Source organism: Crocuta crocuta, unplaced genomic scaffold (genome assembly GCF_008692635.1).
Source record: "Crocuta crocuta isolate KB4526 unplaced genomic scaffold, BGI_CrCroc_1.0 scaffold16, whole genome shotgun sequence".
Classification (NCBI taxonomy): domain Eukaryota; kingdom Metazoa; phylum Chordata; class Mammalia; order Carnivora; family Hyaenidae; genus Crocuta; species Crocuta crocuta.
This window is the reverse complement of record NW_027531893.1, coordinates 2,344,846-2,367,558: the sequence shown is the minus strand read 5'-3', so window position 1 is coordinate 2,367,558 and position 22,713 is coordinate 2,344,846. Positions and strand designations below refer to the sequence as shown.

Sequence of the window (22,713 nt, the reverse complement as noted above, 5' to 3'; positions counted from 1 at the left end):
TAGTCGAAATTTGTAATTTTGCTTTTTGGAAACATAAATGCAATTTTGTGTGTGTGTGTGGCTTTTTTTTTTAAGTGGAAATTAATCTCACTAATGACTACCGGCTCAGTGGAGGAGTTTCAGACATGGTGTTCAAAGCAAGCAAGATAACTTTTCACTGGGGAAAATGCAATATGTCTTCTGATGGATCGGAACATAGTTTAGAAGGACAAAAATTTCCACTTGAGGTAAGTCACTGGTTCCACTGGTTCCTATTTCATTTTCCAAAATCATTGAGATTTTAACATATAATTCGATTAATTTATAATCAGATTTTATCATTTGTACTGTTATATTTTGTCTGCTTAGTTAATATCTGCCTTCCTCACTAGAGGAAGCTCAATCACACTCACATTGATTTTCTACTTCCTGGCAAGCAGAGGTGCCACACTGTAGATGACCAACAAATGTTGATGTGTAAATGAATAAATAAATTTCCTTCCATACCTCAGAATAAAAAATGGGGGAAATTTTATCAATTTACTGGAGAATCAAAGACATGTAAAATAAAATGAGAACATTTTCAGCTAAATAAATATAATTTTCATAATGGGTATGCAGGGGCGCCTGGGTGGCTCAGTTGGTTAAGCCTCCGACTTGGGCTCAGGTCATGATCTCACGGTTCGTGGGTTCAAGCCCCATGTTGGGCTCTGTGCTGACAGCTAGCTCAGAGCCTGGAGCCTACTTCAGATTCTGCATCTCCCTCTCTCTCCCTCTCTCTCTGGCCCTCCCCTGCTCATGCTGTCTGTCTCTCTCAGAAATAAATAAAACATTAAAAAAATAAAAAAAATAATGGGTGTGCAGTAAAATGAACACTTTCATACATGTCTGGAGAGAGTATAAATTGGTAGACTGGGAAGCAGCTTGCTTCTTTTTATCCAGAACTTTGAAAGGTTTTATTTTTAAGTTTATTTATTTAAGCAATCCCTGTGCCCAAAGTGGGGCTTGAATTCACAACCCCAAGGTCAAGAGCCACATAGTCTACTGACTGAGCCAGCCAGGTGCCTCTCTACCTGGAATTTTAAATGTTTCAATCCCAATACCTACAATTTCCACTTGTAACAGTTTAATCTAAAAAATAAAGCCATACTCAAAAATGTATGTGCAAAGGTTTATTGACAGTAACAAAAAGGTGAAAGAGAAGGAAATGATTAAATACATTATGATGTTGTATTACAGATCTTATAAAAATCATGCGTTTGAATGATTTATTTACACAAAAAAAGGTTCATTGTAAGATATAATGCATTTTTCTTTTTTAAGATATTAATGCTTTTTAAAAGCAGAATATAAAATAGTATGTACAATATTATTACTCTGATTTTGTAAAACATGAAAACTAATTAAATAGTGACTGAGGGCCCAGAGTCTGAGTCATATGACTAGGTTAGAATACTGACTTCACCATTTAGATATGAGTTATAGACACGACTTTGTACAAATATTTAATTTACCTAAGTTTCATGTCTCCCCTGAAAAATTGACATAAGAGTAGTAGCACCTGCCTTATGAAGTTATTACAAAGATTAAATAAGAAAAGGAATTATGACTGTTGTAAAAATAACTGAGGGAAACCCAGAAGACACAAGCAGGGATTTTCCCTGGGTGCCTTTGCTTTTCTCCTTTAAAATTCCCATATTTCTAAAATTACTTACAATGTAACTATATTACTTTTATGGTCAAAATAGTTATTGATAGTAAAAATAAGATGAGTAAATTGTCTCTTGAAGGACTCAAAGTATTTTACTTTGGATAAGCACATTCTAATTCATCGCTTATAAGTTTGTGTTTTTCAAATATATTAAATATCCTTAAGGAAAAGCACAGTCATCAAAGTTGGTTTGTCGAAGAAATGAAAGTCCATTTATTAAACACATAACATTCTCACTTTGGATTAGCTCTGTCACAACACTGCTTATTTAGAGCAAAGCAGAAACTCAAGAAAGACCCTAACAGCAACAAAAGCCCTGAACCAGCAAATAAATGGTATAGAATCTGTGCATTAAACCTCAAATATTTGTCTTATTTAGAATGCCCTTGAGTTGCCCCTCAGATGGCTTGTTTGTTTGTTATTTGTCTCTTTTAAACTCTCTCCATGTAATTGTGCAAGCAGGGAAACCAGAGCATCCTTGACTTAGTCTTTTTTTTCCTGGTTTCTTGCATCCTACAATGAAGTTTTCTCATTTTCTTCTTCCTATGTGATGTGGGAGGGCAGAAGAAAGCTCAAACCACCTGTCTCTAGTCTTTTTTTTTTTAATTTTTTAAAATGTTTATTTGTCTTAGAGAGGGGGGGAAGAGAGAGAGGGAGAGAACATGCACACAAAGAGAGGGGGGCAGAGAGAGAGGGAGAGAGAAAATCCCAAGCAGGCCCCATGACATGGAGCCCCGACTCAGGACTACATCTCAGAAACTGTGAGATCGGTGACCTGAGCCGAAATCAAGAGTTGGCTGTTCAAAATGCTTAACCAGTTGAGCCACCGAGGTGCCCCTCCCTCTTTCTAGTCTTAATCTTTTCTACTCTTCACCATCTTCCTTCCAGCCCTGCTGCCCCCCAAGCCCTGTTAGGTGAAGTTGGGATTCTCTGTTGCTCCCCGGAGCAAAGGGCTGGGACCGCCTTACAGCTGTGCCTGGTGTGGCCGCCGCCTGCCCCTCCTTTTCATCCGTCAGTTTGTAAGCTTTCATCCTACAGGAGTCAGGTTAACCCGACTCGGTCTAACTAGTTAGACTCCTCAAAGGCTTTGTGGTCACGACCCAAGGCAGCACCACTGCCATCCTTCACCCCATACCTGCTGTCTCTCCAGTGATAGCGCTAACCAAGCATTAGTCTTCATAGAGTCTTTCTGTTCTTCCCTGAATTATTCTTCCAAACTAGCTAAGTTACCTGATTTCTAAGCTCATGATATGGGGAACACCCAATTATAAGTGAGAGTAGAGGCCGTTGTCCACAAACACAGGGGTTGAAGTGGAAATTAACAAGGAAGATCACCTGACAGCAGGAGAGGACACTTAAAACGAAGAACTTAAAATTCTTCTGGTATTTTGTATGTAGAAGCAGAAAGTCCTTGAGAGTTCGCTATCATAGTATGATAATGTCCAAAAAAGGTAACCCAGACCATCAGGAAAGGCACATCCAGTCAAGAAAGAATGAAATGATATTCCAAAGAATTCCAGCAAAATAGGTAAAATAACATTTGATAATTTATTCCATACGATGATTGGTCTAGGGTATTATTACCTCAGTATTCCCTAGTAATCTCAAGGTGGTCATTTCCATCCTAGATATATCTAACTGTGTTTCTTTCCTCACTGAAAAATGAGAAGTGAGAATAAATGCAGTTGTATATGCATGTAATTGATAAAATATCTTGAAACTATAGAGAGTATCGAATTATACAGTTTACAGAATTTTTCAAATAGGATATTGAGTCGGGAAATCATTTTATTGTCTCTTTGGTAACTTTTATGATGTCTTTGTATATAATAAAGCTGTCACTCTTACCTTTACAGATGCAAATCTACTGCTTTGATGCAGACCGATTTTCAAGTTTTGAGGAAGCGGTAAAAGGAAAAGGGAAGTTAAGAGCTTTATCCATTTTATTTGAGGTAATCGTTATACATCGATTTAACACTACCTTAATTCCTTAATCGCATGAAATAATTGATGTGACATTTCAAAGCATGCTTTTTAACAAATAGAAGAGCTTGCAAGTGGGATGCCAACTGGCAGAACGCCTTGACTGGGGTGTTTAGAAAGAGACTCTTGCATTCATTAACGGGGTGCATCACTACCAGGGGAGCAAGCCGTTCAGGGAGCGCACAGATTCGCCTGTGTGTGTGTTTGCAAAGCATCATAGTGATAGAGCAGTGACTGTGAATCAGCATTTTAAAGTGTACTTTTCTCAGTGGAAAATTTAGAAAGCAACTGGTGTTTTGTTTGTCCTGTTTTTATCTTGCTGTGAAAAAAAGAAAGTATGCCTTTGGAGGACTTACTTTTGGATACCTAAAATGGATTTCACGTACCTTTTCATTTTATTGAAGAGTTAATCAAATATTTTATCCCATTCTTAGAATGTCATTCTTCTTTAATAGATTGGAATAGAAGAAAATTTGGATTACAAAGCAATTATTGATGGAGTCGAGAGAGTTAGCCGTTTTGGTAAGCTATTTGGAGAAATCTCTTAATTCCAGATTCTACTTTGGATGCATATGAATTTTTATAGTATTACAAAGGTCACTTGTTCCAAAAGGAAGAAGGAAAGACCTTTTCAAAGAGGAGCAATCTTCCCATTCTCTCACTTGATGATTTATACGTGTCTCACTAAAGAACATTTTATCCGAATTTTTTGTCATATAAAAATCACAAGATGTTAATATAAGGAGGAAGTTAAAGTTTTCTAATTTTATTCTTGAAAATAATCTAATTACGTCATGCATTTAAAATGTATTTACCTATTCTGTCTGCATTGTACATTTGGTAAAGACTCTAACTTATAATCTGAAACCAGCTAGTGTTATAAAAATCATGTTTTAAAGTGAAAAGACAGTTGTTACTCAAGTAAAAATTTATTCCCTGGTTGTTTCCTTGATGGGTCCTTTGTTTTACCAGTATGACAGGGGTTTTGGAAGAAGACAAACACTTACCTAGAAAAAGACGCCGTATGCTTGCTTCATTGTTCTGCCTGCTAGCTCACGCATCTTGTCATTTGTCACAGCAAATGCTTGTAACAACATCAGCACGACAGCAAACCAGTTATTATTGCTATTGTATTTTTAGGAAGCATCCAGATACAAGGGATTAATGCTGCCCTGAGTTACCAACAAAATAAGGATTATTCCTCTCTGGGAAGCTGCAAAATCTTGAAATCAGGAACAGAATTCATATAGATCCTTTTTGAAAGCAAGAGCTGGGCCTAGGATTGATTCATCTTTGTCAGTCACATGTGAGGACCTTAAGTGACAGAACTTTTCAGAAGTCAGGAATATGTGAACTCACGCAGTGCAGCTTTCATTGGTTTTGGGGTTTGGTTTGTGTGTGTGTGTGAAAGGTGCAGTCAGATGCAAGATGAAGTTATCTCCTTCCATCCACCGACATTGCAAAATTCAATGTTGAATGCCATAAGCCACACTTAATTTTTCCCTCATTTAGTCAGAAAGTGGATTCTATCCAGACTGAAAGAAGGCAGCGCCTTCGAATTCCTGCACTGAACTCGGAATGTCCCCAGGCCTTATGTCAGCCTGTGGGGCCAACAAGAGTGATGTTCACACTGGGTTGTTAGTCCTAACTTGTGTCACTGCGGTGTTTTGGCCTCTTTTTCTGGACAATTCTTCAGTTATTTCCAGGGCTCTAGAAGGGTCATATGAGGATCATATGAGCGTAAGAACCCGTTTGCTCATGTTCTGTGGCTAAGATTTCCTTTTCAGTATTTATTATCCATCAGCCATTGAGGGGGGTGCTTCGTCACAGCCACATAACAGCCTCCTCGAGAAGATGGATTCACAGCAGCACTATTCTGGCCGTATCCTGGCTCATAATGCGGAAGCAGAACTGATAGTCTCTCCGACTGCCTGGAGACACATCCTAATCTGCCCTCCATTACTCTGTTTTCTTTCTCTCTACCCTGCTACTTGTGCACTGACTTCTTCTCCCCTCTTTAACCGAAAAATAAAATCCTCTGTGTGCGTCACCTCACCCGCCAGATACATAATATTTCCATATATTCGGCAAGGACACCTAAGCTAATACAGCTGGTAAGTGGTAGAGCCAGAATCTCGATCCAGCTCTGTCCACAAAGCTTGTTCCACTATACTGTGGAGATTTGTATCAGTTACGTTTTAGGACATGTATGAAACATGTCAGTTGGATTTGAATGGTTATTAGATATGATCTGTACAAGCTAAATAAGTTAAGTCCTCCTAAAGGTAAATGGATTCTATTTTGAGACCTCTTAGATTAAATCTATTTCCGAGTCTAGAAAACCCCCATGCCCAATAGATGGGAGGCTCCCCAATACTGGCTCTGAGCCATGGCTGCTGGGAACCTATAGGACTGAAGGCAGCACTTTTTTGTGGACAGTGACTCTGGAACTGAAGCTCAACTCCTAAATCCTGCTCCATATTCCTTATATAACGTTAGTTATTCAAGAAACAACACTTTCAACCATCATTGAGATTATAAAATCTATCTTATTCCAATGCGGGCTGATGATTCATTTCCTATATTCCTCTCTAAAGGACAAACCCATTTCCTTTTCTTTCCCTCATTCCTACCTTTCTTTCTTCCCCTTCCTTCCACCATACCTGCTCTATGTCAGGCATTGTTCTGCCCTTGGAGGGAGAGACAGAGGGGGAGGCTGCATCAATTTACGAAGATAGCATATTAATATTCCCTAAGCAGACCCCACAAAAAGACAGAAGTGTTGGTTGAACTCTTCCAAAATGCAAAGGAAGGGACACACCCCAGGTAACATCATCAGTGACTTTCAAGTGGGAGTTGTCATTGGAATGGCTTGTGGTGCTTTCTTAATCACAAATTCAGCCCAGGAATTTGTATATTGAAAAGTCCTCTGCAGGCCATGTTGACATGGCACCATCTTACTGTCCTAAGTAGTAAGAGTTGGTTTTAAATTTGTAATGTCCTTCCCCAGTGCATGACCCTGTTGTGGTCTTTATCTCCTAATCTCTCTACCTACTCATCTTCCCCCTCTTACTATTGACTTCCTATAGATCTGATTGTTTGGTTAGTCACCAGTATGTGCTTAAATGAATAGTGATACAATGAATGATCACAAATACAACAAAATTGACTCAGGTGTGATTCTCACTTGTGTTAACAATAATGAAGTGATTCAGATGAAGCACCTGTTTTTGCTAGGCACATACTCAAAAAATGGCCTTATTCCAGTTTTCTCAAAAGATGGTTGTCTAATTGAAAACCTCTGGGGCGCCTGGATAGCTCAGTGGGTTGAGAGTCCCACTGACTCATGTCATGATTTCACGGTTAGTGAGTTCTAGCCCCACATCGGGCTCTGTGCTGACAGCTCAGAGCCTGAAGCCTCTTCGGATTCTGTGTATGTGTCTCTCTCTGCTCTTCCCCCACTCATGCTCTGTGTCTCTCTCTCTCAAAAATAAATGAACATTAAAAAAAAAGAAGAAAGAAGAAAGAAAACCTCTACTGTAATTGAAGTCCTGTGATATCCAAGACAGAAATTTAGGACATGGATGTAAATAACATTTTTTAAAAGTTTATTTATTTATTGAGGGGGGGGCGGCAGAGAGAGAGAGAGAGAATCCCAAGCCCTCTCTGTGCTGTCAGCACAGAGCCCAGTGCGGGGCTCAAACCCTCAAATCATGTGATCATGAGCTGAGCCCAAACCGAGAGTGAGGTGCTTATGCAACAGTTAGCATTTCAAGAAAATTCTCTGTTTCACCATCCCTATTCAGATTTCCCTTATTTTCTTCCTTTTCTGGCCTGTGGCTCTCCTGGTGTCATTTCATTTCCCACCTAATTTAGCAGTGAGTCAGTGTTTGGCTCCTTACTTAATTAGTATTCTGCACATCCACATTTGCACAGAACATTTGTAAGATAAATTTCACCTTCAGCAGAAAAAAAGAAACAATTGTAGCCCATGATGATTAAGAAGGAGGTTATTTACTCAAAACATTTTTCCGAGATTAAAAGCATAATTCTGAAAGTGGGAAACATTCACATATTAAAAATATTTTCCTCAGTTTCAGAGAACTTGAATCCAAGTCTAAATTCTCATCATCTCATCTTAATATTAGAGAAGAAGATTATTAATTAACCCATTAAACCAAGCATAACTTGAATTTTCTAACAGATTAAAACTAGATTTAGGTATCTGTTCAGCCAAGCAGATTTTCATTTCTAACAGTCGGTCTTAAATTCATAATGGAAGCAGTTATCTATAACTTTACTGATTACCAGCATCTCTCCTTCTTTAAAAAGTTTCTGGATTGTAGAAAAATTAGCATTCAGTAATTTAATTTTTAAACGGAATTTTTTTTTCCTTGAGGCTTTCTGTATATGTCTGGTCTTCATAGAGTTTAGAGACAGAATAAGTTATTTAAAAAATCTAGATCGGTCATTTTATTTTATAAAGTGGAAAGTGGGTTCAAAATCCTAACATCTTGCAAAGCCTTCACTCTGCTTTGGGTTTTCAATGGTGGCCGCGTGTTGGAATCAGCCGCGGATGCCGTCTTGAAAATGCAGATGCCCTATTGCTAGAGATGGAAGTTAAAGTGGGCTAGGGTGGGGTCTGCAATACTAGTACTTTTTTAAAGTTCCGCAGATTATTCGAATAAAGGGTGAAACTGTTCCCAGGCTCTAGATTGTGGCATTCCTCAGTTCTCATCTTCTCAAAGCATTTAGTCCAAAGACCTGATAGACAGTTAATGTAGCAAAGGCTTTTTTTTTTTTAAAGCAAAAAGTGATAGATAGTACACTCCAGAGACAGAGGAGCGGGCTGACCCAAGGATGGATGGCAACGCGCCATTGTGTTTCTCATCGTGTTCCTTTATGGGGAGTTACAACTTGTTCCCTTCCCTCCCATCTTCTCGTTATCGCTTTGCTCTTGGAACGGCCTTGGTTTCCTCCCGTCCAACTTTTCCTGCAAGTCTGTCTTAGTCATTGTCCCTGAGTGCCCAAGTGCAACCCATGGCGGGGTGGGCCCTGACCGCAATGCTAGTGATATTTTAATGATATTATAATAGCCTCAAGGTTGCTAGCGGACAGGGTCTTTCTTAAGTGCGCATGCTCCAAAGTGAAGGCCGTCCCTGCTGCACCTATCTTCTGCTTATAGGTCTGTGCTGTACCGCAAAAGAGCTTGGTCTGAGGGAGATGGGGTGGACTCTGGGTGGAGACCTTGTGGTTTCTGGCAATTGCCCATCGTCATTCTCCTACTCCCCCCTCCTGTCTTATCTAACTGCCTAGTCTGACAAAACTACTGCTCTGCACTGTGCCACCTCACTACGACTGGTTTCGGGAGCTACCTCACTACGACTGGTTTCGGGAGCTACTTCTTAATGACCTAAGTCTACTAGAAAGAACAGAGGGCATGTATACATTGGGTTAGATAGTTAGGATGGGATAGGAAGCTAGACACTGATCTCACTGGTAAGCAGATTGCTGCCTATATGAGCGAGGGCTGGTACGCAGAGAGCTAAATGGCTATTGACAAGTGCCGTTGGAAAGGTCCAAAAGCAAAAATGGGATGATTCACAGGGACAGATATAATTGGATTGTTTGAGAGTCGTAAGGCCAGATGTACCTCTTAGGAAAGCTCTATGAAATTTGGTTTTTTTATTAGGTTTTTTATAGCTTATTTATTTTTGAGAGAGAGAGTTAGTGAGGGAAGGGCAGAGAGAGAGGGAGACACAGAATCTGAAACAGGCTTCAGGCTCTGAGCTGTCAGTACAGAACCCGATGCGGGGTTTGAACCTGAGAACCCATGAGATCATGACCTGAGCCAAAGTCAGATGCTTAACCAATTGAGCCACCCAGGCGGCCCTGCCAAATTCTTAATAGGATTATGTACACACACACACACACACACACACACACACACACACACTCACACATATACACACATATATGTATATACTTTACACTCTTTGTTTTACCATTTATTTCCTTAATAGTGACTATTGATAAATAGATAAATATTGATAAATAGATCTTAATTATCATGTGCTAAAATTTATCATTTTCCCCTTTATAATTAACACTTTTTGTGTGCCATTTCAGGAACCTCAGCCTACCCTAAGGTTATAAAGAGCATTTTGTTTTCTTCTAAAGATTTTACTATTCTGTTCACATTTAGATCTACTATCTATTGGAACTAATTGTGCTGAAGATGTGAAGTAGGGAATCCATGACTCACTTTTTTCCATTAGGATATCCAATTGATACAGCACTCTTTACTGCAAAGGCAATCCATTCCAACTACGTAGTAATTTTTCCTGTCCTAAAGTAAAAAAATGACATACATAAAGTGACTATATATGTATGGATCTGGGTTCTCTTTTATCTTTCACTGTTCTCTTTGTCTGCCTTTGCATGAATATTTCACTATCATGACTTCTATAGTTTTATAAAATAGGTCTTCATACCTGGTAATGAAAGTCCTACAGCAACTGTTATTGTTCAAGATTGTTTTAACTTTTCATTTCCATTTAAATTTTAAAATCAGTATGTCAGTAAACACATGCTGTCTAAAACACATGTGTACAAAAGTCTCTGAGGTTTTGATAAGATTTTTTGACTCCATAAATCAATTTGGGGACAGTCAATACCTTCACAATACAAACTCTTCCAACCCATGAACTTGATATTTCCCATAACTTTAATTTTTATCTAATTCTCTCAAGAAAGCTTTGTAATTCTTAATATAGATGTTGCACACATCATTTGTTAGATTTACCTGTGAGTATTTGATATTTTGTTGTTATTATATTGTTTTAAATTGCATTTTCTATTGCTTCATACTGATACATAGCAATATAATTTTTGTATATTGGTCTTATGTACAGTGAACTTACTAAATGCACTTGTTAATGCTAACAATTTGTAAATCCAATATTGTACATGCACAATCATGTATTTTCAAAATATGATGGTATCATTTCTTCATATCCAATCTTGATGACTGTTTTGTTTATTGCACTGGCCCAGTCTTCCCATTTAATGTTAATCAGACACGGTGATAGCAGGCTGTTTCTGTCTCCTTCTTTATCTCTAGGGGAAAGCTTTCTCAATGGGCCATCCTTAAATACAATGTTTGTTATAGGCTTTTGAAGATAATCTTCACCAGAATGAGGTTATGTTTTTGTTTTATACAAACTGGTATTAAGTCTTCTCAAATGATTTTGCCATATCTATTAAGATGGTTATAGGATTTCTGAATATCTTTTATATGTAAAATAATCTCTCCAGCGTCTTGCTAGTATAAAGAAACCTTTAGCCCTATGTAGCTGTGTCAGTTTTATCACCATTTTTGAAATATATCTAAAATATTATTAAAATTCCAACTCTGATTAAATTGATAACAAACCATAGGCCTCTGTTTCCTAGAAGCTTTGAACCGCTAAGTTCCAGTGTGGAGATGCCAACTAAGATACATGTTGTTACTTAAGTTCCAGTGTGGAGATGCCAACTGAGATCCATGTTGTTACTTTGTAGGGAAACAGGCTGCGTTAGATCCCTTCATACTGCTGAACCTTCTGCCAAACTCAACTGACAAGTATTACGCGTACAACGGCTCACTGACATCTCCTCCCTGCACAGACACTGTTGACTGGATCATTTTTAAAGACACAGTCAGCATCTCTGAAAGCCAGGTAATCTTGGAAGTTCAAACAAATACAGTCATTGGAAGCAATTTAAAAATAGTTTCTAAGATTCACTACTGAATATCTATGTTAAAGCACTTACAGGTACCTTTGAAGCAGATACGTAAAATTATATGTTAAATGATCTTTTCCCCAGTTGGCTGTTTTTTGTGAAGTTCTTACAATGCAACAGTCTGGCTATGTCATGCTGATGGACTACTTACAAAATAATTTTCGAGAACAACAATACAAGTTCTCTAGGCAGGTGTTTTCCTCATATACTGGAAAGGAAGAGATTCATGAAGCAGGTATGTGTTGAAATATAATTTTTCTACTACTTTTACAGTTGTTATGTTGTAGGAGGTAATTGTGGAATACTGGAAAATATACAAGACTTAGATATTTAGAAATATTTGATTATTGGCTCTCTTGCTTTAGGTCAGCTGTTTAACTTCTCTGAATCTCAGGCACCACACTTTAAAATAGCATTTAAAACTAGCTGTTCCTCCACACATGAATAACCCTGTTTTGCAGATGAGAAATACTGAGATTCAATAAGGAAAGCGAGTTTTCTAAAACACACGGTAATAGATAGCAAAGCCACATGCACACTTCCAAATTCACTTCATGGTATTTGCCTGTGCTAAGAGCTGGAGGAAATGAATGATTAAGAAGCCATGGTGTGCAGAGCTCGAGATCCCTGCTAGTTGGGGTGGTCAAGAGCCTCTGCAAGAGAATGCCATTTGAGCTGAGTCTTGCTGCATGATTTGGGTTTTAAGGTGCCCATCTTTGTGTTGGTAGCTTCAGGGGACAGGCATAGCACACAGTAGGGATTGAAAGCAAATGCACTGAATTATTAATGACTAAAAAGGGAGTCTTCCCCCTGGGTTCCTTCTTTTGGGGAAAAGAAGTTAGTCCGGCGCAAGCAATGGAGAGAACTCCAGGGCAAAGTCCCCAGAGTGCCCTTTGTGTCTTTTGAAGTTGACACAACAGTCAGAAGCCTTTGAAAATGTCCAGAGGACATAATCAGTTGCATCTACTGACTTTTCCTTTTCACTTTACACTGATAGTGTACTGGTTGATGAAAGAAATAGGTGACGTGGCCTTTAGCTTTGGGGACTTAAAACATTTCCAAGTACATGGCTTTCTTTGATCTCAGCCATACAATGAATTTTTGGCCATCTAAAATATTAATCTAATAATCATCTTCTTTTGAAGATGAGCATTAAAAAAGCATGTTTTTAAAAAACCATTACATGTTTTAACGTACTGTTTGTGAGAATTGCATATCCCTTAACATCAACAACAAAACAGAGCCCAAAACAACAGTGATGAATAGCTACACTTAACGTGACAATAAATTTCTAATTAAATTGCCCCAAAGGGAGGAAATCTCATTACATTTCTACCGGCAATAGTAAATAATACTATAACATTCTGTCTGGTAAATAATAGACAATTGATTAGGGGGAAAATCCTAGACTTAACCATCTCCTTTTAGAAAATACAATGTACCAAATAACAAATTAAGTAAATACGATTTTTATTTACTATGTACTCTTGTCAGTTGTGTTTTATTACAACTCTTCAGGAGTGCCTGGGTGGCTCATTCGGTTAACCGTCCCACATTGGCTCAGGTTATTATCTCACAATTTGTGGGTTCGAGCCTCGCATCAGGCTCTGTGCTGATAGCTCAGAGCCTGGAGCCTGTTTCAGGTTCTGTGTCTCCCCCTCCCTCTGATCTTCCCATGCTCATGCTCTGTCTCTCTCTGTCTCTCAATAATAAATAAACGTTAAAAAATAAATAAAAACTCTTCAGTCGCCCCCCATTGCTTTTAGAATAAAACCCAAACCATTCATCGTTACATGGTAGGTCCCGTTTAGCACTTAGGAGTCTTAGCGATTACTCCCCGCCTCTTGCTTCCTTTTCTTGTACTGAACTCTTGGACATTCCCTCAGGATGGAAGACCATGTTCTCCTNCCCCCCCCACCTCTGTCTTCACTTGCTTCTCTCCTCCTTATCCTTCAAGACTCCAGCAGACTTTGCATCCACGGGGGAGCCACCTCTCACTCTGTCTCCATCCTTATCAAGTCTGCTGTGGCCCTGGCATTGGACTGTGCACTCATGAAGGTGCCATCCTCATAAAATACAAAATCAATGACGCTTATCTGGAGTTGTGTCTGTGCCCAAGTGCTCCTATGTTCTGCGCATCCAAAGTACACAGCAGTTGCCACAGTACGACCATTGTCTGTTTATTTATTCATCTCCCCCACTGGACTCTGAGCCCATGAAAGAAGTAACTAGTCTTTACCTCCATTGCTGGGCTAAAGTAAAGCTCTTATTCACCAAATACCAAATGATGGAAAGAATCCATTTTCATAGAATAAAAACATAGTGGTTATGCTTGATGGGTGCCTCTTGCACTGTTTAATGTGTAAACCTATATGTAGTTCCAATTCAGTGTAGGATATTGTTCATTTCACAGTTAAGTGATGAAGGCTAAAAGTAATAACAAAAAACAGTAATAACTACCATCTATTGTGTGGACCAATGTGTTCAACCAGGCATTGAACCAGATGGTTTGTTTTCAGCCTCCCAACACCATCATGAAGTTAGCTTCTCCCCTGCCCCCCTGCATTTTACAGTTTGGGAAGATGATATTAAGTGGTTTGCCCAAGTTCACAGAACTGTAAAGGGCTGGAGTCAGTATTTAAACACAATCTGATTCTAAAGGCTTCCAAAGTTTGTTTTATATTTCTAAGGGAACAGAATTTCTGCATACATAATTTATGATAATTTTTGATGATCATAATTTATGATGAAATTATATAATAAAAACTGATGGCTTAATGACATGAACCTTTTTAAAAAAAATAGCATTGGGTTGGGGCGCCAGAGTGGCTGAGTTGGTGGAGCGCCTAACTCTTGATTTTGGTTTAGGTCGTGATCCCAGTGTCATAGAATCGAGCCCCACATCAGGCTCCAGCTTGGCATGGAGCCTGCTTAAGATTCTCTCTCTCCCTCTGTCTCTCCACCCCTCTCTCTCTCTCTCTCTCTCTCTCTCCTTCTCTTTCTAAAATTAAGAATTAATAAAAATTTTTAAAATGTTTAAAAAAATAACATTGGCCTTTCTGGAGTGATCAAATTCTTAATTTTTCCATCATGAATATTTTGCATTCAATAAGCACTTACTATCATGCATATTCCTGTGATGGCTTTCTTCTTTTTTTTCCTTAAGTTTATTTATGTATTTTGAGAGGGGGAAGGGGCAGAAAGAGAGACAGAGAGAATCCCAAGCAGGGTGCGCTCAGTTTGATCTCATGTCTACAAGATCACGACCGCAGCTGATAGCAAGAGTCAGATGCTTAATGGACTGAGACAGCCAGGCGCCCTGACTTTCTTCTTAATGCACACACTGTCCTTCTTCAACTTTCTGAGTCTGAAAATAAAAACTGAGGATTGCATTTATATCCAGGATTTAATCTTTATTAAATTTAATCTGAAAAATTTTTATAAAAGTTAAATATTATGTGAACATTATTAAAAAGGCAAAAACTGCAGATAAGCACACAGAAAAAATCTAAAATTCCCTATGATGTCAACGTCCAGGGATAACCACTATGAGGACTTTGGTGAATATCTTTCCAGGCCTTCAGCTTAAATTAAATATGTATTATCATATCTCACGAAAGTGAGACTGTACTACATATATGTTTGTTGATTTTATTTTACTCAGTAGTACAGATATAGCATTAATACACCATTCTTAATTTTGTGTAATATTCCACTGCATACTTATAACAACTTACTAAACCAGTTCCTCAAGTTTGGACATTCAGATTATAGATGCTATATATATCAGGCATCCTCATTTTAACCATGACAGAAATAAAGGGTGGCATGAAGGTTGTCAGTTTTCAGTAAATGCATTGTAGAAAAATGTATTTTGCAAAAAACATTGCAAATAATTGCAAAAGTTACATGAGGGCTGTATATCCATGTAAACTCCTTGAGGTTAGAGCTCAAGCCTTATTCATTTTTACATTGATAGCAGGAACTCCATAAATGTTTGTGAATGAATGCATAGTTTACCAGAACTTCAGTCCTTGAGGTTTGTATTTTTACGCAGAGCTGCATTTGTTAGAGGCTTTTCTTTTTGGCATCGTGGAATGGACACTGGCTCTTCTAAGAGTCACAGAATTTAATAGAAGCTTGAAGGAGTTTGTAAAAACTGCCTTTTAGATGATGAGAAATATGTGTGAATAACCATATGAACACAGCCAAAGTATAGCGTAGGTGAAGTTCAATTTCATCCCATGCCTTCCAGACCCAGATGCTTTCCCGCTGCCTTCTTACCCCACTGTCAAGACTCTCCCACCAAGAATCAGGGACGTTCTAGAGCATGGTGGGGAAAAACCTAGGGCTTTAAAGTCCGTAGACTTTTGGGGCGCCTGGGTGGCTCAGTCGGTTAAGCATCCGACTTCGGCTCGGGTCAAGATCTCACGGTTCGTGGGTTCGAGCCCCACATCGGGCTGTGTGCTGACAGCTAGCTCAGAGCCTGGAGCCTGCTTCAGTTTCTGTGTCTCCCTCTCTCTCTGACCCTCCCCTGCTCACGCTGTCTCTCTCTCTCTCCAAAATAAATAAATTAAAAAAATAATAAAGTCTGTAGACTTTTGGTATCAAACCTCAGTGCCAGTACTTATTAGTTATATATAAATTGTCAAGTTACTTTCCTATAACATGAGTTAGAAAGGCCACCTTGTTGTGAGGCTTAAATGGGCTAATGTTTGCAAACATATACAGGGTCTTGGACATAATGTGTCCCAGACTTAAAGCTACTACTATTATAACATGTGTGTATATACACTCTTGCATGTGCGTGTGCAAATACATATGAGAGCCAGCTATCATAAGAATGGGGTGCTATTCAAGTTTCCCATGTTTAAGGCTTTTGTTGAATAAAATCATAAATGCACTTCAGATCTCATTTGCTAGCCTTGCAATATATTCAATGCAAAATTTCTTTTAAAAAAATAATACAGTATAGAATGCTTTCCAAGGCAGGTTTGCCTGAAACGAGTGTCCTTATAGCTCAATATTGTATTTAAACTAAGAAATTTTCTGTAATTTCCTAAAAAATGTCATGATGAATTAAACATCACTTGACTCATCTTCTTGAAGGTCAGTAGTTTTAAATAGCACTCATTTAGGGCATGTGTACATTAACACTGCATTCCAACTATATGTAGAAAAGTGACCTGGAGATTGTTTACTTTTAGAAGGTTATATATTACAAAATGAACAGTTGATGAAGTTCCAGTGTGTCCCTGTAAAAGATTGACTGGATTAGGTAGAATCTGGAAGATTCGTTTTGGCCACTTACCTAAAGTGAATGATGCAATCATTAGAAGAACAAATCCACGGGGATCATTTCTAATTACTATTTTTAACATTTGTCAGCATGTTTACATTTGTATTATTAAGATCTGCTGCTCTCTGAGGGGAAATGATAACCTTAATATTGGTTGTCTTCTGAGTCTGTAAATCTTCAAGCTTCTCACAAGAAGGCCATCAAAATAACCTGTCTCAATATTTCTCAAAGTGAGGCTCATTAACTTCAGATGAGGATGTGGTAGATGCATCAGTGTGCGTCTCAAATTATTTCTGTCATGGGCTATGTTAAACTGCACCAAACTTCAACTCAGTGCGAAACAACGGTAAAATCTCGTGACATCTTAGGTAATTGTGACATTTCCTCTGCCACTCCCCGAGAATCACCACTCTGTCTTTTTTACCTGCATCCATAGTTGTCCTCAGAATCCATGGCGCTACGGCTGGACCTTCTCCCTCAGGGCATCTGCCCTCGTGCGGGCTGAGCACACGGAACGGCAGAGGTGGAAGGAGACGCCTGTCTCCCTTGGCCCTTGGCCAGCTGCACCAGCTTTTGTGTTCAGCTGAGAGACCGGTCACAGCCAGAGTTGTCATTTTTACTTCTCCTTCTTCATGTATTTCCCCCTTCTTTTTCCACTTTTTTCCTCTTAACACTCAGTGCTTCACTCTTTGGTACGCGCTCTGCAGGTAATGTGCGTTCCTCTGCATGAAGCATTCCCTCTTCATACAAGTTTATGTCAGTGACGAGAAAATACATGACTTTGTATCAGCCAAAATTTTGTGACACTTTTACAACCCTGGGTGAGAAAAACACAACTTAACGTGGTCTATATGGCATATTTTTTACAAGTTTATTTTGCATTCTTCTGGAAATGGGGTCTGGAACATAGAAACTCAAGGCACCCATTACATTTAAGAGTTTGCTGAAATTAAAGGTTAGAAGGTAGCATAGGAATGAGCTTCCTAAAGGCAGGAACAGCGCCATCTCTAGTTGTATGTCGAGAGTGCCTGGGACCAAGCAGATGAGAACTGAACGTTGAAAATAAGTTTTGAAGTAAGAACACTGACCACTTAAAGCTCCATTAGGAAGGAAACTACAACCTCATTCTTTGTGTGAGCAGCCTTTGCATTTGTAGTGAAGGAATTACTTGTCTTCTGTGTGACTTGACATGGACCCCAGATTTGTCACATGACTTGGCTCATGCCCAAGGGCTTGCAGGAACTAGTTTCTCCTTCCTGGCCAGCGTTCCTGAAAGAATCAGTAACCGTGACCCACATCACGTGTAGCTTGTGGAAAGGAACTGGGGCACGCGATTCAGTCCTAAAGAAGGAAATGAGACATCAGTCTAGTTCTGAACCCCCCTAAATTAAGGAAATTATTTATTATCATGACTTTATCAGTTGGTAGCTTGTATTTGATGTCTGAGTGTATGATGACCTGGAAAACCCTTCTTGATTTTCAATGCAGATATATGCTGTATGCACATTATGCATAGTGTGTGTGTGTCCTTCTAATAAGATGTCAATTTCAATAAGAAATATAAGGAAAACCTGGAAGCTTAGTGCACATTAATTACTTATTTCATGGTCATTACCCTCCTTTTCTTGGAACACCAAGTTCGTCTATGGAACAAGCTAGATCGTTATTTTAAAAATCCATTCCTACCTGATAGAAGGTCAGCCCTTTGGCAAGATAATAAACAATATACAGAAGTGCAGATTTTTCTTTTGAAAACATTTTCTTTTATTGTTTTTAAGTATATTTATTTATTTTGAGAGAGAGAGTGAGCAGGAGAGGAGCGGAGAGAGAAGAGAGAATCCTTGGCTGTTATTGCAGAGCCCAATGTGGGGCTCTATCACATGACCTTGGGATCATGACCTGAGCTGAAATCAAGAGTCAGATAGTCAACCAACTGAGCCACCCAGGTGCCCCTTGAATACATTTTAAGCATTTTATCTTTCCCCCATAAAATCCTGTGTTTTAGAATCTTAAAAAGTAAAATTTAGCTGCAGCTTTATAACATATTGCTAAGTTACTGTGATTATCAGTAAACAAAAGGAACATTTAAAAANATCATGACCCAAGCGAAAGTCGGACGCTTAACCGACTAAGCCACCCAGGCGCCCCTAAAAAATATATTTCTAATTACAATGCAAGTTTAAACTATTAAACAAATTACTTATAAGCTTTTACAGATTCATAAAGAAGAAAGCAAAGGAATAAACACTTAAGGAAATACAAGTTTCTTTTTGAAGTCCTACTTTATATTAATGCTGATTCTTAAAATTTGAAACATCTGCTGATTTCTACAAGTAAGGCAAAATAAACACAGACATCCAACCAAAGTAATTTTGCACTAATTAGGCAGCAGTCCTTTGGGTGTTTTGCAGCGAATGATTTATATTTTCTCAAGAGATTTTTGTTTTGTGTGCATGCATCAAACTTTATTGTGTTTTAAGAGAGTTTCATTTTGTAGAGAGAATAGTTCACTTTAAATCATTTCTACTCTCTAAAACGTGGGATTGATTTTTGTTGGACAAAATGTATAAATTATACTGTCCAGAATCACTTTCAACCTTCTAAAAATGAACTTCAGCTCATTAGAAAGAAGACTGAGGCGATCCTTTTCCTCTAATGATATAGGTTATGTGAGTAGCTCCCTTTTGAGATGATTTGATGGTCTTCTGCCATCTGGTGGCCACTAAGGAAGTGTCACCAGATAGAGCAATGATGGTGTAATCTAGAGCTAAATTAGAATACATTTTCTTATTCTGAATTCATGCTTTGTCATAAATTTGTGGTTTTGAAGAATTTTTCTTTTATTACCAAAGGAACATCCCATCCTAAATCCTTAGTAGACAAAAAAAAAACATTAACAGTTTTTACAGTGAATAATCCTATCTCTGAGTCATAAGTTATACATGCATTATTTAAAGTATATACATTTATATTTTTCTGGATAATTTACATACCATTGCTAGCACAGCATACATAGGCTAAAACTCCTGTTCTAAATATTGTATATAAAATTGAAGTTTCAATTTACAAGGTCAATTGTTAGTTTTGGGTGCCCTCCTGTGTTCATAAGCAAAACTACAAAGGCTATTTTGGTCACATTCTGATGCTGTTGTTGGCATGTTTTCATTGAGTCTTTCTTTGTATTCGTGACCATTGGCTGACTTAAGTCAATCGCATGGTCTCATCTGATGGCTTTGTAACTTCAGATATCTCCCAAAAGCAAAGCATGCGTTCTGTGAGCACGTCAGTCTTTAGCTTGAGAGACCTTTCTCGCTTTCTTTGGCAAATATATCTAGCCTATGAAGAGATTATATTTCTTGCTTTGCTCCATTAGCACAATATCATACAATTTTTTATTTTTACTTTTGTAATTATCCCAAATTACCACATTATGAGTGCATTTCAGAAATTATCAAAACAGTCTTTTTAATGGGACTAAGTTTTTGGCATGATTCTCAGTATAGACTTGAATTCATTTTAAGAAGAACCTGAACAGTTTTCAAAAATTTTTTTTTTCAGATCAGAGAAACAAATTTTCCTAAGGTTAATTGCTTAATCTATTTAAAATACCAAAGTGGGATTTTTGTCAGCAGGTCCAAAAAATACAGAAATGAGAGTTTTAGTTGTTCTCCTATGGTTTTCTCTTATAGGGAACTTTAAATTATTTCAAGGATTTTGAAACAACAAAATGTCTGATTATAGACCATCTTTTATAATTTAATTCTCCTCATTCTGAGCTAAACATATGTTTCAGGAGAGAAAAGTAAAAACATCATGAACTTGAAGATATCCTTTGTTTATTTCTAAAATTGAATTCATATTCCAAATATATTCAAAATAGGGTTCTACACAATATAGAAATAAAAGCTGTGGTTCTTGTGTTTATTATCTACTACAATAGTTAAGATCTGTTCAGGGGGCGAGAGGAATAATATAGGAGAACATGAAATTAAAACAATAGTAGTGTTAAAACAGACAGTTCAAAATGACACAGATCACTCCCGTGGCAGAGATCAAAGCGTGCATAACAAGAGGAAGCATTTGACCTAGACCTTTCCTGAATGGGAAGGTAGACACAGATAGGTAAGAGGGAAGGAAGAAGTATTTCAGATACACAAATTGGCAGAAACAAAAGCTTCACAGTGGAGAAGTGTAACTTTTTACCTTCTGTTGAAATAAAGCGCAACAGAAATCTTCATAGAATATGTCTTATTTGTTAAAAATCTTAGAGGCTGATGGTTGTTTCAATAACTGTACTTTTTTTTTCTCTGAAGTTTGTAGTTCAGAACCAGAAAATATTCAGGCTGACCCAGAAAATTATACCAGCCTTCTTGTTACGTGGGAGAGACCTCGAGTGGTTTATGACACCATGATTGAGAAGTTTGCAGTTCTGTACCAGCAGTTAGAAGGAGAAGACCAAACCAAGCATGAATTTTTGACGGATGGCTATCAGGACTTGGTAACTATAAGATCAATTGTTTCATGTATTGATAACACTATAGTTTAATGTTCAAGGTAAGAACTTACATATGATTATATATTGTTGCCCTAAACTTTCTATGAAACTCTCCGGTGGGGAGGAGGGAAACAGAAGCGACACTAAATTAGGTCCAGACTGACAGTGAATTACACTAGGCTCTTATTTGTTTTCAATTACAGGAAGATCACAGCTTTGCTAACAACAACATTATAGAATAGACATGTAGAGAAGACTTGGAAACTAGAGTTCATCTAGTGTATCCTCTCTTTAAGAATAAAAGGACTCAAAGAACAGTTGACTGTTATCGCACAGTTGTGGAAATAATTGGATCTGGAATCTCCGTGCTCGAATACTGTCATATATCATTTCTCACACCATACTCTTCCGGCACAAGAAAATAGAGTAGGGAACACTTTGCATCAACTTTCCAAGTAGTAGACGTGAGGTCAGTTGTGTCAGACGTTTTTAACAAAAGGCAGATCATCTTTAGGAAAAGATCCACTCCCTCTTCCTCCCCACCCATGCACACGAATTAAAGAAAATAAAGTATGGTATGGAATGGTTGAATCACTGTACTGTACACCTGAAACGAATACAGCACTGTATATTAACCAACAGGAGTTAAAATTAAAACTTTTTTTAAAAGTACAGATTCCTTCTGACCAGAGCATCGCAGTATTAAACTTGGCCTTGGTAGGGAAGGATTAGCCGTAGATTGGGTCTAGTTGAGAAAACCCTATCTGGTGGTGGCTCTAGGAAAGCCCCACCGCAGGTCAAAGACACTGGACTATGCATTCAGACAACTAGAGTCCTGCAAGGCCTAGGAACTTGAACTTAAACAAAAACTGTCCTTGTTACCAGGGTGTGGAATACCATATGGGCAAATTGATAAAATACTTAACTTTTTAATCCAGGTATCTAGAACAGGGACGCCGAACCATGGACGTTGTGTCATTTATGGGAATTTGCCATTTTTCATTTCATAATGATATTAAGAAGACAATAGTTCTATTACTATCTGGCTTATAGATTGTAATGGTAAAGAGATAAATTGGGTTTTCAGTGTGTTTTTCCCATTTTGTTCTTTGCAAATGGTCCATGTTTATTTGTCTAAAATGTTAATTTGTAGATTTGGGTACTCATTTATGAACTTGATGAGTTCTAGTTGAAAATGAAACTTTCTAAAACTAAACTTTTTAAAAAACAAAGAGGCCTAGTTTTCCAGTGTCTTCATAATTCACAAATATCACAAATTCAACGTAACAACATTGTGTAAACTTTTTCTTACATTAATAAAATGTAAATATTTTTCATTGAGAGATGTCTATTATTTAAGGACTCTTATGAGAATAATGCCTTTAGGGCACCTGGGCAGCTCAGTCGGTTGAGCCTCCGACTTCAGCTCACGTCATGATCTCACGGGTGGTGGGTTTGAGC

The 22,713-nt window shown here is 38.1% G+C and overlaps 1 protein-coding gene across 1 annotated transcript in view; it reads left to right on the top strand.

The window, feature by feature from the left end:
- PTPRZ1 (protein tyrosine phosphatase receptor type Z1) overlaps window positions 1-22,713 on the top strand; it is a 176,664-nt gene that overhangs the window by 94,900 nt on the left and 59,051 nt on the right. Inside the window, exons 4-9 of the mRNA XM_077773262.1 lie at window positions 76-227; window positions 3,547-3,642; window positions 4,129-4,195; window positions 11,237-11,394; window positions 11,543-11,693; window positions 21,071-21,255. Of these exons, the coding sequence (XP_077629388.1) occupies window positions 76-227; window positions 3,547-3,642; window positions 4,129-4,195; window positions 11,237-11,394; window positions 11,543-11,693; window positions 21,071-21,255 (809 nt within the window). The remainder of the gene's footprint in view (window positions 1-75; window positions 228-3,546; window positions 3,643-4,128; window positions 4,196-11,236; window positions 11,395-11,542; window positions 11,694-21,070; window positions 21,256-22,713) is intronic.